This window comes from Palaemon carinicauda, chromosome 26 (genome assembly GCF_036898095.1).
Source record: "Palaemon carinicauda isolate YSFRI2023 chromosome 26, ASM3689809v2, whole genome shotgun sequence".
In the NCBI taxonomy this organism is placed as follows: domain Eukaryota; kingdom Metazoa; phylum Arthropoda; class Malacostraca; order Decapoda; family Palaemonidae; genus Palaemon; species Palaemon carinicauda.
The window spans coordinates 82,508,166-82,525,665 of NC_090750.1; the positions used below are offsets into that span (position 1 = coordinate 82,508,166).

Here is a 17,500-nt window from a genome sequence, read left to right on the forward strand (position 1 = left end):
ACGTTCGGTTTACAGGGGCACTGGCCACCAAAGCTCTCACACTCAAAGCTTGCGGATCCGTAGAAGTCACACTGACATGGCAAAGCTCCACTGTTGTAGTCTGTTGTTAATTTGAAAGCTGCATCTCTGCAGAAATCTGAAAAAAATAAAGAGTTATAATTAGGATTCTTACATTATTTGCAATCTATACAGAACTCTGAAGAATAATAAAAAGATTATAATCAAAATTTTTAAATTATTTGGAATCTCTACAGAACTCTGAAGAATAATTAAAGAATTGTAATGAAAATTCTTACATTATTTGGAAAATGAAAAATTCTTCTTAGTGGCATAACTGGGAAAACTTCACTACAGGGACTTTGTGTCATCAAATTACATGTTTTAGCTAATTATATTTATCAGCCTTTGAACGATAGGCACCTAGGGCCTGCTATCCTAAACTCCGCCCCCCCCCCCCCCCTTTCCTTAGCTCACAAGGATGGTGAGATTGAAGCCACTAAATGAGCTAACGCGTTTGAGCGGGACTCGAACTACATTCTGGCGATCACCAGGCAGAGACGTTACCAACAGGCCACAACAACCCTTTACCTGAAGCATTTGTCTGAAGATTGAAATTATCTTGGCCGCAGAAATTGATAAACTCAGCTGTCCTGTCCTGTGGAAGCTCGTGTAAGATTTCTTGAGTGAACTGCTCGGCAGGAACTACAAGGAGGTAATCCAACCATAGTGATTTATCCTCTGGGTCCTGAGAATTAAAAAGAAAGATAAGACTATAAGACAACTCTCTTAGAATTTTTCATCTAAAACGAATATATAGAAAAAAAATTAATAGGATAATTAATTATATCTATTAAATATATTCAAATTTTCTATTTATCTAAAACGAATATATAGAAAAATTAATTGAATAATTAATTATATTCATTAAACATATTTGAATTTTAAATTACTATTACAGTGGTCACCTAGAGTTTTTACTGTCATTCCTATAATTGTAATATATATATATATATATATATATATATATATATATATATATATATATATATGTGTGTGTGTGTATATACATATATATATATATATATATATATATATATATATATATATATATATATATATGTATATATATGTATATATATATATATATATATATATATATATATATATTTATATATATATATATATATATATATAACACTTCCATTATTATTATTACAAGCTAAGCTATAACCCTAGTTGGAAGATGCTATAAGCCCAATGGCTCCATAAGGAAAAATAGCACAGCGAGAGATGTAAACAGGGAAATAAATAAACAAGAGAAGTAATAAGCAATCAAAATGAAATATTTTAAGAATTGTAACAAAATTAAATATACATGATATAAATTATAAAAACTTAAAAAAAAACAAAAACAAAAACAAGAGGAACAGAAATAAGACAGAGCAGCGTTCCCGAGTGTGCCCTCAAGCAAAAGAACTCTAATCCAAGACAGTGGAAGGGCATGGTACAGCGGCCAAGGCACTACCCAAAACTAAAGAACAATCGTTTGATTTTGGAGTGTCCTTCTAGTAGAGTTGCTTACTCAACATTCTAATTACATTTTCCTCACAGATTGTTTTTTTTTTTTTATTAAACCTGTAATATAATAAGAAATATTTTATCGTGGAAGGCCATGGTACAGAGGCTAAGGCACTACCCAAGACTAGAGAACAATGGGTTGATTTAGGAGTGTCCTTCTAGTAGAGCTGCTTACTAAGCATTTTGATTACATTTCCCTCGAGAACTAAGAAAGGCAGTCTGTTTTTTTTTTTTTTTTTAATAAATCTTGGTGTTTGAAAGAGCAAAATACTGAGGAATAACTTCTTTATCGTGTATAATAATAGAATTACCTTCAGTGAGAGAACGAAGTTCTCAAGGACGTTAAACACATAGGATCCATCCGTCTGCTTGATGACATCCCTACAGCCGGAAGTGCTAGGACAATGGTGTATATCCAAGGAACCTTCGTAAAACTGTCCGTTCTGGAGTAATACGTCGACTTCAAACTCTGTAATGATTATTTTCATTATGATAGTGATAAACTATTAACAGTAATATCTATATGAATATATTATTATTATCATCTTCATCATCATCATATGATTATTATTATTATTATTATTATTATTATTATTATCATTATTATTATTATTATTATTATTATCATTATTATTATTACTATTTTTACTATCATTTATTATTATTATTATTATTATTATTATTATCATTATTATTATCATTATTATTATTATCAATATTGTTATTATTATCATTATCATTATCATTATTATTATTATTATTACAAGCTAATCTACAACCCTAGTTGGAAAAGCAGGATGCTATAAGCCCAAGAATTCCAACAGGGAAAAACAGCTCAGTGATAGTAATAATGATAGTGATTAATATATTTATGTCAGTACAGTAATGATTATCTTAAATTATTATGATAGTCATCAACTAATAAGAGTAACATCTACATTAATATAGCAATGATAGTAATAATGATAGTGATGATCATGGTATAATTATGTCAGAATAATAATAATAGTCTTATATATCAATAAAATGTTTCAATTACTGTTTCTATATTCTGCAAAAAAAAGAAAGAAAAAAAAATGGTAAACTTGAGGGAAAAATTAGTTATTATATTATTAAACACGAATGTTATTTAGTCTACTAAAATACATTACTTATTAGAAAATTTCCACATCACGACACACAATGAAGTAGGATACACACACACACACACACACACATATATATATATATATATGTATATAACATATATATACATGTAAATATATACATATATAAATATATATCATATATATATAATATATATATATATATACATATATATATATATATATTATATATATATATATATATATATATATATATATATATATATATATATAAAAGGGTAACAACAACTACTGGTCTAAAATCATTAAAGTAGTTTAAGTAACAGTCTCTAAACCTTACAGCGAATGATATCAGGCTAAGCTGACTAGACAGATTTTGACAAAACAAACTAAAACCCATTCTTATAAACTTCATACTCCATATTCAGGAGTTGATAACATTCCATTTAACCACTAATTTTGTATTAGTGTACACGACCCGTCAAAAATGAAGGCTAAATATTTAGATAGATATGCACACACATACATATTTGAGAGAAATTGTGGTTTCCAAATGTACAGTTGGCTTCATTAATTCCGGTACACTTCATAGTAAGCTAAGGAGACATCAGTGTACCTGAATTGATAAAGCCAACTGTACCTCTCGGGATACCCCCTCTCACTAGGGCATGACGGGGAGAAAACTAGTATCTATACGTCTAGCAATGCTGCTGAGCGTGATCGGAAAGAAATATATGTATAATATAAGGGAGATTAGAAACCAAGGTTTGTCTCCCTGGTTTCAAAGATCACCAATTGCGTGTTAGAAGGACATTATCTTGCCAATATGGAACAGAAAAGGTGTTTTCAGGTCTCTAATCCTACGACACACAACAAAGTACTACCACATAGAAAATTATTGAGAGAAAAGTAGAACTATCCACAAAATCTTCCTTGTTATCATAAAGTATTGTTATCATAAAGTATAAGTGTAGTTCCGAGTTATTAAACAACTTATACAACACATCATGCAAATATAGTAGCCGCATAGATTCCGGGCGAAATAATCCCCGCCCTCTGATGACGTCACATCCAATCCCGTTGTCTCCTACGTTAGCAGCGGTCACAATGCATCCCCTTACAAATTTCAAACAATCGCAGTTAATGCGTGAGACATGATTGGCTATGACTTCCTCAGGGGGCGGGGCTTATTTAGAACAGAATCTCTGTGGCGACTATAATACTGTATAGAAACTACTTTCCCGGATAAATATAAAAGGACTTAACCTTTCTCATCTGCGTATAAAACCTGCACAGACATCTCGTTCTCTGAGAAAGTCAGATAAAATCAGATTAAATGCCAAAATTAGGTGAATATTTCTGCAATATGTCAAGGTGCGGTAGGCTTACTTTTAGCAAGGAACTTCTGCTGAAAATGAAGTTATTCAAATGCAATTATATTGAAGACAATTGAAATGATTCAATAAAGGTTTCGGAGAAAAGAAATTAAATATACTATTGAAGGCTTACACTGATAAACTTGAAATTTGAAGAATTTCCAGAAATGTTTTATAAGAAACAATAAAACAGTATATAAGTTGTATTGTTATTATTGTTGATTACTCTAAAAATAAAAATAAATAAAAATAAAATAATCTCGCAGACTAGTGTCGTGTAACGATTGTAACATTTTGATGGCCTTTCAAGATGCCAGAGACAATAAAGTAAAATAGTCGTTTATAGGAAAAAATCTAAACTTTGAGCAAGACCCTTACAAATAAGACTCATTATCCTTGAGTTAAAGTTAAGAATTTTTTTAAGAAATACAGCTATTCTCCATTCAACTGAAGATCTCCATCAAATAACCCAATTGGATAAATCATATATATACGAATGATCACTGTATAATTCTTGTAGTAATATAATCTAATGGTCATTTCTATATCTCTTATACGCTCTATATTTTTACACTGAATCCTACTCCTTCGTTATTAATCATTGTGAAAAGCTAAGTAGAGTTAATCTACAGCTATAGACTATTTGGCTATATGTTGTTTACGAGTGAATATTCAGATATGCAACATGAAATGTAGTTACATCTAAACCTCGGATTTTAAGCTTAACTGTCTATAGTTCTTCTTATATAATATTACACCGATTCCCAAGTTACTTCTGTAATAGTATTAGTTTTATGAAACTAAACTGTAACGCCTCTACTTAGCTACAAAAATAAAATGGAAATAGAATGCATATATTTCAGGGGTCTCTCAAGGCACTGTATTCTGAAAATTTTCTCCTACCCATCGTGTATCAATATATTCCTGTCCATAGAAAAACCGTAATAAATATCATAACGATTTGAAATGCTTATCTTCACCTACTCATCATTTATTAATACATTCCATAGTGAACAATGTCATACAGATAACAATAAGAAATGCTTATTTTTACCTACTCATCATTTATCGATACATTCCTGTCCATAGAATAAACGTAATAGATATAACGATAAGGCATGCTTATCTTCCCTACTAATCATTTATCAATACATTCCTGTCCATAGAAAAAACCAATGAACATCAAAACTATAAGAAATGCTTATTTTCTATCTACGTTCATTCCCCAGTTCATCCTTTTGAAAACTAGCTCTCACTAGCTCTGTCTTACGGGCTGCCCTAGTGCAAGAGCCCATGTCTTGCTATATAGGCAAAGCGTTCTTAAACTCACTCACTCACTCACTCACCAGGGTACAGAGGCTGATAGTAATGGACGATGAAGACATAGCCCCCAGCTGATCTCAGTTTGCCCGTAATATCCACCATGGGATCACTTTGATTCAAGAACACGAGGCCTGTGCTGTTTGAAATTCCCCAGGGCAGTTCAATCGCCCTTTTGCCTTCCAAGTTGTTCTCGAATTCGACCTGAGGAGTAAAATAGGATATTCTTAACTCTCAACTTTGCTTTAAAGATATTTGGGTGCCGGGTTAGTATGTGGCCTACTTTTTGAATATGGCCAACGAAATTCTATGTTTTACTATGTGACCTGACCTAACCTAACCTAACTTAACCTAACCTGACAAGCCAGATAGGCCACATACTAAACCAGAATAAAAAAGATAGGCCACATACTAAACCGGCACCGATATTTGTCATTCTTAAAATGTGACAATCATTTACATCTCCCAGACTCTCCATCAAATTTCAAAGTTACAAAATTGTATAGGTCCTCTTAATGGTGCAAATTTTCGATGAAATCTTAACCAATAAAAAAAATCTATTCTTTCTATAATGGCTTTAAATAGTTTCAAGAATCTAATCGTGCAAATTTTCAATAAAATTTTGACCAATAAAAAAAATTTTATTCGTCCTATAATGGCATAAATTAGTTTCAAGATTCTAATCGTGCAAATTTTCAATAAAATTTTAACCAATAAAAATGTCATTCTTTCTATAATGGCTTTTTATGATATGAATGTCCACAGGTATAACAAAATACAATCATATCGAAGCATTTCAAAATATAATTATGATATATCAAAATCTTAAACAAAATATTGAATCAAACGGAATATAATCTATGCATACGAATATTGGCATAAAAGAAATGCCTCTGATTTTTCCAGGTACAAATCATGTACAGTTGGACACGGGATTTCCTGTTGCACCTCTCTCTGAGGAAGTACACCTTATCACATCCTTACTGCTCGGCGAGTACCCAAAACTGCTAGTGTAGGGATAGATGGAAGAGGTGTTAAAGGGTGTACCAGAAATTCATGTGTCCAACTGTACATGGAGTACTCTATATACACCTATAAAAAAACAAACAAAATTTCATGAATGTTTTTCAAATCTTTTTATAAAGGATTGATTTCTTCAGGTAGACATAAACGTATAAACTGTATACATGATTATGAAAACTTAATTAATATTATAAATACTTATATACAATAATTCATACATATGCAAAAAAAAAAAATACATTGTTTTAATTTGAAGTATTCTGGTGCTAACACCCTTTAAGGGAAATAGGTGCATGGTGTTATTATGTGTAAAGAATATATGTATCTATGTATCCACACACACACACACACACACACACACACATATATATATATATATATATATATATATATATATATATATATATATATATATATATAGATATATATACACACACATATATATATACATATATTTACATAAATATATAGTGTATATATGTATAAATATTCTGTACCGTATATATATATATACTGTATATATATATATATATATATATATATATATATATATATATATGTGTGTGTGTGTGTGTGTGTGTCTGCGTATATGTGTGTGTATATATATATATATATATATATATATATATATATATATATATATATATATATATATATATATATATATACACACACACACAGCCAGACACGTTGCTCCTCATTACATAATGGAGATGACCTAACATGAAACGCCGGCACCAAGTTCCTCACCTTAGTTGTCTCAGGTGGATGAGGGAACTGAGAAGTGAGGCATTCTCCGTCCAGACGAGCGCAGACCGGGCTTAGTCGAACCAGGTCCTCGTGCCACATTTCGTAAGGAACAGCCACGATGGATTCTATGCCAATGTTTGTGTTGGTCTCGCCCTGAAAAATGTTTCAGAAGGTTAGAGATGTTTGTCCTCTTGGTTGTTAAGTTTCCCTGCATTATAAATATATTTTTTACTAAGATTTCGCTTATTAGTACGGTCCTATTGTTATCATTATTAATTGCTAAGCTACAACCCTAGTTGGAAAAGCAGGATGCTATAAGCCCAGGGAACCCAACAGGGAAAATAGCCCAGTAAGGAAAGGAAACAAGGGAAAATAAAATATATTATGAACTGTAACAACATTAAAATAAATATTTCCTAAATAAATTATAAATACTTTAACAAATTAAGAGGAAGAGAAATTAGATAGAATAGTGTGCCCGAGTGTACCCTCAAGCAAGAGAACTCTAACCCAAAACAGTGGAAGACCATGGTACAGAGGCTGTGACACTACCCAAGACTAGAGAACAATGGTTTGAATTTGGAGTGTCCTTCTCCTAGAAGAGCTGCTTATCATAGCTAAAGAGTCTCTTCTATTAGATAATTTCTATTCTTCGAATCGCCAGGAATGATATGCCATTATAAATAACCGTACAAAACAGAATGAAGGGCAAGACATTTATTCTAAATAACATGTGTATATTTAAGATATACATCAGATAATTATCATACAATAAAATAGAAAATGAGATAACATTCAATTTGAATGATCTTACGTTAAAAACATAATATAATCAATTTAAAAAAAAAAATAGAATACCAAACTTACTCTTAGCGCAACATTGATGAAATTACTATCGAATGGGAAGACCCCAACTTTCCCATCAAGGTCAGTGATGACTTGTCGACAAGTGGTCGAATACCGACAGTCATACAGAATGGCCTGGCCTTTCTCCTTCCCTTTCCGGGTCGAGGTTTCGAACATGACGTTTGTTGTGGCCGAACCTTCTTCTGGAGTGTAGTAGTTGATGAGGAGGATGTGATGTCCTGATTTGGCAAGTCTGAGATCGTACTGCACTTCTGGTTGGTTGTGATTCAGCCAGGCCATGGGCTGGGTATCCAGCATCCTCAATACCTGGTCAGAAAGTGGAATGAGGATTAGGACACATGGACGGAAAGTGGAATGAGGATTAGGACACCTGATAAGAAAATGAAATGAAAATTGGGACACCTGGTCAAAAAGTAGAATGAGGATTAGGACACCTGGTCAAAAATGGAATGAGGATTAGGACACATAGGCAGAAAGTGGAATGAGGATTTGGAAACCTGGTCAGAAAGTGGAATGAGAATTAGGACATCTGGTCAGAAAGTGGAATGAGAATTAGGACATCTGGTCAGAAAGTGGAATGAGGATTAGGACACCTGGTCAAAAATGGAATGAGGATTAGGACACATAGGCAGAAAGTGGAATGAGGATTTGGAAACCTGGTCAGAAAGTGGAATGAGAATTAGGACATCTGGTCAGAAAGTGGAATGAGGATTAGGACACCTGGTTAGAAAGTGGAATGAGAATTAGGACATCTGGTCAGAAAGTGGAATGAGGATGAGGACACCTGGTTAGAAAGTGGAATGAGAATTAGGACACCTGGTCAAAAAGTAGAATGAGGATTAGGACACCTGGTCAAAATGGAATGAGGATTAGGACACATAGGCAGAAAGTGAAATGAGGATTTGGAAACCTGGTCAGAAAGTGGAATGAGAATTAGGACATCTGGTCAGAAAGTGGAATGAGGATTAGGACACCTGGTTAGAAAGTGGAATGAGGAGTTGGACATCTGGTCAGAAAGTAGAATGAGGATTAGGACACCTGGTCAAAAATGGAATGAGAATTAGGACACATATGCAGAAAGTGTAATGAGGATTTGGAAACCTGGTCAGAAAGTGGAATGAGAATTAGGACACCTGGTCAGAAAGTGGAATGAGAATTAGGACACCTGGTCTGAAAGTGGAATGAGGATTAGGACACCTGGTCAAAAATGGAATGAGGATTAGGACACATAGGCAGAAAGTGGAATGAGGATTTGGAAACCTGGTCAGAAAGTGGAATGAGAATTAGGACATCTGGTCAGAAAGTGGAATGAGGATTAGGACACCTGGCCAGAAAGTGGAATGAGAATTAGGTCACTTGGTCAGAAAGTGGAAAGAGAATTAGGACACATAGGCAGAAAGTGGAATGAGAATTAGGTCACCTGGCCAGAAAGGGGAATGAGGATTAAAGATTTAATATCAATGTATCAGAATTAGTTTTGTTAATTTTCCTTTCGCAATGAATATAATTTTCATATTATCTACATTTAAACCAATGATTGATTGACTGATTTCAGGTTTTCTGGAAATCAATCAATCAATCATTGGTTTAAATGTAGATCATTGGAAAAGTATATTCAATGCGAATGGAAAATTAACAAAACTAATTCCTATACATTGATAGTGAATCTTTCAAACTACTCAGATAGACATTTTTTAAGTGAAGATAAAAGGACAATAATATTCAATGCTAATGGAAAATTAACAAAACTAATTCCTATACATTGATAGGGAATCTTTCAAACTACTCAGATAGACATTTTTTAAGTGAAGATAAAAGGACAATAATATTCAATGCTAATGGAAAATTAACAAAACTAATTCCTATACATTGATAGGGAATCTTTCAAACTACTCAGATAGACATTTTTTAAGTGAAGATAAAAGGACAATAATATTCAATGCTAATGGAAAATTAACAAAACTAATTCCTATACATTGATAGTGAATCTTTCAAACTACTCAGATAGACATTTTTTAAGTGAAGATAAAAGGACAATAATATTCAATGCTAATGGAAAATTAACAAAACTAATTCCTATACATTGATAGTGAATCTTTCAAACTACTCAGATAGACATTTTTTAAGTGAAGATAAAAGGACAATAATATTCAATGCTAATGGAAAATTAACAAAACTAATTCCTATACATTGATAGGGAATCTTTCAAACTACTCAGATAGACATTTTTTAAGTGAAGATAAAAGGACAATAATATTCAATGCTAATGGAAAATTAACAAAACTAATTCCTATACATTGATAGGGAATCTTTCAAACTAATTAGAAGGACATTTTCTAAGTGAAGATAAAAGGAAAATTAAATTCAATGCGAATGGAAAATTAACAAACCAATTTCCGATATATTGATATTGAGTCTTTCAAACTACTTAGAAAGATTTTTTCTGAGTGAAGATAAAAGGAAAATTAAATTCAATGCGAATGGAAAATTAACAAACCAATTTCCGATATATTGATATTGAGTCTTTCAAACTACTTAGAAAGGTGTTTTCTGAGTGAAGATAAACGGAAAATTAAATTCAGTGCGAATGGAAAATTAACAAAACTAATTCCTACACATTGATAGTGAATCTTTCAAACTACTCAGATAGACATTTTCTAAGTGAAGATAAAAGCACAATAATATTCTATGCGAAAAGGAAAATTAACAAAACAATTTCCGATATATTGATAGTGAATCTTTCAAACTACTTAGACAGACATTTTCTAAGTGAAGATAAAAGGAAAGCAATATTCTATGCGAAAAGGAAAATTAACAAAACAATTTCCGATACATTGATAGCGAGTCTTTCAAACTATTTACATAGACATTTTCTAAGTATAGATAAAAGGAAAATAATATTCTATGCAAAAAGGAAAATTAACAAAACTATTTTAAACGTAAATAATAGGAAAATAACAAAGCCATTCGAACAATCCTTACCACTTCATCATCATATAAATCCACAGCTTCCCTTTCATTCCCATCCTTACGGTATCCGGCCGAACCGTAGATGTAATTGTACTGGTAGATATCAGGATACGAGTAATGCACACACATCTGGTTTGCATCCTGGCCGAGGGCACAGGGAGTGGTCACGTTTTCGGATAGGATCGCTCCTTCGTAGTAAGCGAGAGGTAGTAGGACGAAGTAATCCTGGAAGAAGAGGGAGGTGTGAAGGATTCTTATAACTTATTATATGTGCTGTTTCAAGTATAATAATAATAATAATAATAATAATAATAATAATAATTATTATTATTATTATTATTATTAGTAGTAGTAGTAGTAGTAGTAGTAGTAGTAGTAGTAGTAGTAGTAGTATTGTTATCATTATCATAATTATTATTATTAGCTAAACTACAACCCTGATTGGAAAAGCTGGATGCTACAAGCCCTAGGGCTCCAACAGGGGAAATATCCTAGTGAGGAAAGGAAATAAGGAGATAAATAAACTAATTTATATATGAGAAGTAATTAATAAACAAAATATTCTAATATCAGTAATAATATTTAAATGTTTAATACGTTCAGTTTAACAACATCTTTATGAAACCAGGGAAATTACAAATCTATATTAAAAGCGGGTTTATATTACAGTATTATGATGTAATCTAAATACATATTTACTTTGACGGGCAAAAATGAAAGCACAGATTTGACAAACTTACCAAAAATAGATTTTTATCATTGACTATAGAGATAGCCCATCGGCCAGGATTCATGACAAGAGGGATTGGGAATTCTCCTGGAACAGTGACGACCGTCATGAGTTTTGGCTCTGTCGTGGATCTGAAGTGAACGTCAAATTCCTGGAACAAAAAATAAAAATATATTGTTTTAGTGTGACATTTTATTGACCTTATCTGACAGATCTTTCCCATTTTTATCCCTACGTTAAGGGGTCGGTTGCCTGATGTCATCTCACCAATGCCTTTTAATCCTCTTCCACCAAACCTCTCCTATCCCTATCATCTTTCATCAAACCTCTTCTCTACATATCATCTTTCACCTCTACATTAAGAGGTCGGTTGCTTGATGCGCCCTCTCTAATGCCTTCTATCAAAAGCATCCTCTTCCACAAAACCTCTTCTCTCCATATCATCCTTCACCCATACATTAAGGGGTCGGTTGTCTGATGCGTACTCTCCAATGACTTTTATCAAAGGCATCCTCTTCAATCAAACCTCTTCTCTCCATATCATCCTCCACCCATACATTAACGGGTCAGTTGCGTGATGTCCCCTCACCAATGACTTTTAATCCTCTTCCGCCAAACCTCTTCTCTCCATATCATCCTTCACCCCTACATTAAGAGGTCGGCTGCCTGATGTCCCTTCACCAATGGCAGAGGCAAGGGACAGTGACATTACCTTATCAAGCAGGACAATGCCCTAGAGACTGATTATATATCATATGATCGGCACCCAAGGCCCTTTCTACCCAAGCTAGGACCAGAGAGGGCCAGCCAATGGCTGCTGATGACACAGCAGGTAGACCTATAGGCTCCCCAAAACCCGCATCCTTAGCTCACAAAGATGGTAAATTTGCAGACACTAAAGGAACTTACGAGCCTGAACAGGACTTGAACCCCCGTCTGGCAATCGCCAGGCAGAGACGTTACCAATCAGGCCACACCAACCCTTGATGATATAAGATCCCATAATACTCCTGTGATAACTATCTTAATGATTTCAGCGCTCTGTTACTCTTAACTCTGGAACTATGCACTCCCAAGTGTTCATTGTTAATAAGATTATGATGGGCCTTTCTCTGTAATTTTAATGGACAATTTCTAAGAGTTGCTTGATATTAGATCCCATAATACTCCTGTGATAACTAATAACTAATACTGCCTTAATGATTTAAGCACTCTCATACTCCTAAGACTGGAACTATACACTTCCAGTATTCTATTTGCTTCTACGTTCCAAAGAAACCTCATCTTCAATTACCTGCTGCGAATCAAGTGGGTCATCTGGAGTTATGATGATCTTGCCAACAACGGTGTGTTTATTAGGATTATGGTACGACATAACCATGCGGTACAGTGAAGGCTTCTCTATGTAAACATCGTTGATGATCTCCTTTTGGATTTCGGAGAAGACGGCGTAGCCCTTCCACGAATAATCGGGGAAGACTTCCTCGTCATAACCAAATCTGAAAAGATGAAATTATTGTTATCATTATTATTATTATCAATTGCTAAGCTACAACCCTATTTTTCCCCGTTGGAGCCCTTGGGCTTACATCATCCAGCTCTTCCAACTAGTGTTGCATAAAAAATATTCAAGTTTAATTACTTACTTATAAAGTTTATTCTTTATTTTCTTTCCCCAACATGCTTATTTTCCCTGTTGGAGCCCTTAGGCTTATAGCATCCTGTTTTTTCCAACTAGGGTTGTACCTTATCTCGTAATAATAATAATAATAATAATAATAATAATAATGATAATAATAATCATACCTCACTGCAGTATTCTGTGGAGTGTGTCCTTCTTCAGCCTCATATTTCAGCTGGTAAAACGTCGGGAAGTAATGAAGCTGAAGGGGCTGATCACAATGCTGTCCAGTAACCCTAGGCCGACACCGACACTGACCGGTCTCCTTATCACAAGTGTTATCCACAGAGCCGCCCAAATTACATCCACAGCTGGTGCAACCGAACATATTTTCATCCCTCAAATTGTAGGTACCATCTCGGCATTCGTCACACCTGCGGGATCGAACCCCGGGTTTGCAGAAACACTGTCCGCTCTTCTGTTCGCAGGATGCCATTCCGCCAACCGTTCCAGATGTGTCGCATTTGCATTCGTCGCAGCCTCCCGGGTTGTCCTGGCGTAGGTTCCAGTACAGAGGGCGGCACGTGTCGCAAATCCTTCCTGTGACGAGTTCCTTGCACTCGCAGAGCTCTCCTTCTGGTGCGTTGCCACAGCCGGCGAAGGTTTCTAACACTCCGGCTGGATTGCAATTGCATTCTGGAAGTGGGCGAAGAAATAAATCATGAAATGTTCTTCTTGAAGATTTTCATGATAACTCACATTTCCAATATAAATAAATATGTGAAATAAAAGAATCCAGAAAAAATTTAAAAAATTAAAGACTACAGAAAAAATTGAATAATCTAGAGAAATAGAAGAATCCACAAAAAAATGAAAGAATCCAGAAGAAATGGAAAAATAAAGACTACAGAAGAAATTGAATAATCCAGAAGGAATAGAAGAAATACAGAAAAAAATGGAAGAATCCGGAAAAAAAATTTAAAATTCAGAAATTGAATAATCCAGAAAAAAATTAAAGAATCCAGAAGTAATCTAATAATCCAGAAGAAATACAAAATCCAGAAGAAATGAAAAAAAATGGAAGAATCCGGAATTTTTTTTTTTTTCAAATTCAGAAATTGAATAATCCCGAAAAAAATTAAAGAATCCAACAGCAATCTAATAATCCAGAAGAAATAGAAAATCCAGAAGAAATGAAAGAAAGAAGAAAATTCAGAAGCATTTTGGGAGTCATGCCAAATACTCTTCTTCAAAAACCCCACAAGATCCATTACCTTCGCACAGAGGGAAGTTATAGTATCCCTCGAAGCACTGATCGCAATGCACCCCACTGTAGTTCGGCTTACACTTGCACTTGCCATCTTTGTCGCACGAAATCCCAATGCTTCCGGCCGAGTCGCACGCACACTTGATGCAGTCGGGGAAATTGTAGTACCCGGAGCTGCACTGGTCGCACGCTCGCCCGGAGAAGCCGGTGAGGCAAGCGCAGTCGCCCGACGCGTCGCAGACGGTCGAAGCGGAGCCCTTCTCGTGGCAACCGCAGATCTGGATGTAGGGATACCCCCAGAATCCCGGAGCGTTGCTGTCGCAGCGCGATCCGCTGAAGCCGCCGAGGCAAAGACAATCCCCGGTTGTTTTGTTGCAGATTTCGGGTTGGGTTCCTTGCGCGTCACAGTTGCAGACTGAATGGGAAGAGAATTAGGTTATATTGTTTCCTTATATTATTTACTATCTTTAGAATAATTTATTGTTAATTTGTTCTCATCGTTTATTTATTTCCTTATTCCCTTTCCTCACTGGGCTATTTTTCTCTATTGGAGCCCTTGGGCTTATAGCATCTTGCTTTTCCAACTAGGGTTGAAGCTTGGATTCCTTTCCTCACTGTGCTATTTTTCCCTATTGGAGCCCTTGGGATTATAGCATCTTGCTTTTACAACTAGGGTTGTAGCTTGGATGATAATAATAATAATAATAATAATAATAATCGTCTAATTATAGTTTATATTACCCCGTTTACGAATTAAAGTTTCCTTAATGAGCTTCGTATACATTTTAACTACTGTGTATTACAGTACTGTGATTGAAAAATGAATGATGTGGGTTCTCACAAGGACGGCTGCTGCAAGGTATTACTAAACAGATTAATAATGCTCATCTTGACACGCAGAATCAATCACTAATGTTTCATTTATATTTTTTTTTAAAGTTTGAAACATAATATTTAGATATCAAAATATGATTTTTAAGTTTAGCTTTTTTCTTAAACTACAAGATTAATCCACATCTTGACACCCAAAATCAATCACTAATTCTTCATTTGCATTAAAAAAAAAAGTTTGAAACATATTTAGAAATCAAAATATGTTTTTTATTTAGTTTTTTACTTAAACTACAACATCGCATTCTAATCTAAACATAAAAAAATTTCCTACTCACATGTACATTCCGGATGATCATAATAACCATGTGCACATCTATCACATTTACGTCCGCCGAACTTATTAATGCAATCACATTGTCCAGTCTCCACATTGCACGTGCTGTTATCTAGAGTTCCAATCTCGCTGCAGTCGCAGGGCAAACACTCAGGGAAGTTGTAATAACCCGGAGCACATTCATCACAGTTCAATCCTTGATAGTTCTCCTTGCAGGGACACTGACCACCCCCGACTTCGCAGACCCCACCGATCGTCCCACTCTTGTGGCAGTCGCAGGGCTTACAGTTGGGGTAATCGTAATACCCATCGTTACATTCGCTACAGTAAGGCGGGAGGAATTCAGGTCGACATTCGCACTGGCCCGTGCCTTCGGCGCAATTCCCGGTAGAGTAGAATACGGCGCAATCGCAAGGTTGGCAGACATCCGTGTCGTTGAGTTCTTTGCCGTAGGGCCTGTAATAGCCATCCCTGCATTCGTTACAGTTGATTCCCTTCGTGTTGTGTTGGCAGTTCTGGCAAACTCCTCCGCCTTCGTATTCGCCGAAGATGTCGATGGAGAGATTCTTCTCGTCGGTTTCCTCGTCGTAAATACATTCGTCTGTGTGGCCGAAGCAGTTGCAGGCTGGAATGGAGAATAAGAGTTCCAGTCTACTAAAAAAATGTATTAGTCTCATCTAACTTTTATCATATATAAAAACTATACAAGACGCATGAAGATACTTGTGATTTCTTTAGTTTCAGTCTACTAAAAAATGTATTATTTTCATCTAACTTTTATAATATATAAATACTATCTCACGCCATACAAGACGCATGAAGATACTTGATGTGATTTATTTAATTTCAGTCTACTAAAAAATTTATTTTTCTCGTATAACTTTTATAATATATAAAAACTATTTCACGCCATACAAGACGTATGAAGATATTTGATGTGATTTCTTTCAGTTCAATCTCATATAAGTAAATATTCATATAAGGATGTACAATAATTCTATTCTTAATAATCTTTAATTTTTGACAATGCAAAAATATATATTCTACTTTTGAGCACTTTTTAGTTCCGTGTACTAAAAAGATCAAAGAGAATTAGTAGTTTCTGAGTATGCTTTTACTAAATAATCTACATTTATGGTAATTTTCTTTCGTTTGATTTGACTAAATTGCCAGGAATATAAGATGATTTTGTCAGTAATTACTAATACCGCATATTACCCTATAACCATTACAGAGTATAAGAGCATAAGAGTGAATAAGACGTATACTGTATACAGACAAGTTTGTATAAGTGTGCTCTCTGTATGTTTGCTTATAAGAAATGTCAAGAATCAAGCAGTTATGCCATAAAATGAACCTACCAACTCACCCCAAAAAAAACTAAAATCTCACACGAAAATTAGATATTTCCTTTTTATCATTAATACAAACCACTTGGTGCAAAGCTTGGATCATGACTAAAAAAGCCAAATTAGGAAGAAAAAAAATTCTTAAGACAGAACATCAAGAAAAGGAGCAATTATGATCTTGACCCTTTCACTGTCATTGGTGACTTGGTCAAAATTAGAAAAAAGGAAACTTAAAATCACCTAATTTTAGAAAGATGTCATTGGAAACGTCTTGATGAGAGATTTCAAATTAATCGACAAGCTAGGGTTTGTGTACCTTGAAACATTTTGTTTCATCAAAAGTTTCCTTGAATTTAACACTGGCAGTGAAAGGGT

General features: G+C 34.4%; 1 protein-coding gene across 4 annotated transcripts in view; it reads right to left on the reverse strand.

Moving 5' to 3' along the window:
* Positions 1-17,500, reverse strand: part of LanA (laminin subunit alpha) — a 101,360-nt gene that overhangs the window by 65,371 nt on the left and 18,489 nt on the right. For all 4 annotated transcript variants that reach the window (XM_068349824.1, XM_068349823.1, XM_068349822.1 and 1 more), the window contains exons 7-18: positions 15,778-16,401; positions 14,616-15,023; positions 13,527-14,037; positions 13,015-13,219; positions 11,731-11,871; positions 11,003-11,215; positions 8,021-8,326; positions 7,154-7,306; positions 5,407-5,584; positions 1,890-2,047; positions 589-745; positions 1-136 (exon numbers count right to left, since the gene is read on the reverse strand). The exon at positions 1-136 is cut by the window's left edge and continues 101 nt beyond it. In XM_068349824.1, coding sequence (XP_068205925.1) covers positions 1-136; positions 589-745; positions 1,890-2,047; positions 5,407-5,584; positions 7,154-7,306; positions 8,021-8,326; positions 11,003-11,215; positions 11,731-11,871; positions 13,015-13,219; positions 13,527-14,037; positions 14,616-15,023; positions 15,778-16,401 — 3,190 coding nt within the window. The remainder of the gene's footprint in view (positions 137-588; positions 746-1,889; positions 2,048-5,406; positions 5,585-7,153; positions 7,307-8,020; positions 8,327-11,002; positions 11,216-11,730; positions 11,872-13,014; positions 13,220-13,526; positions 14,038-14,615; positions 15,024-15,777; positions 16,402-17,500) is intronic.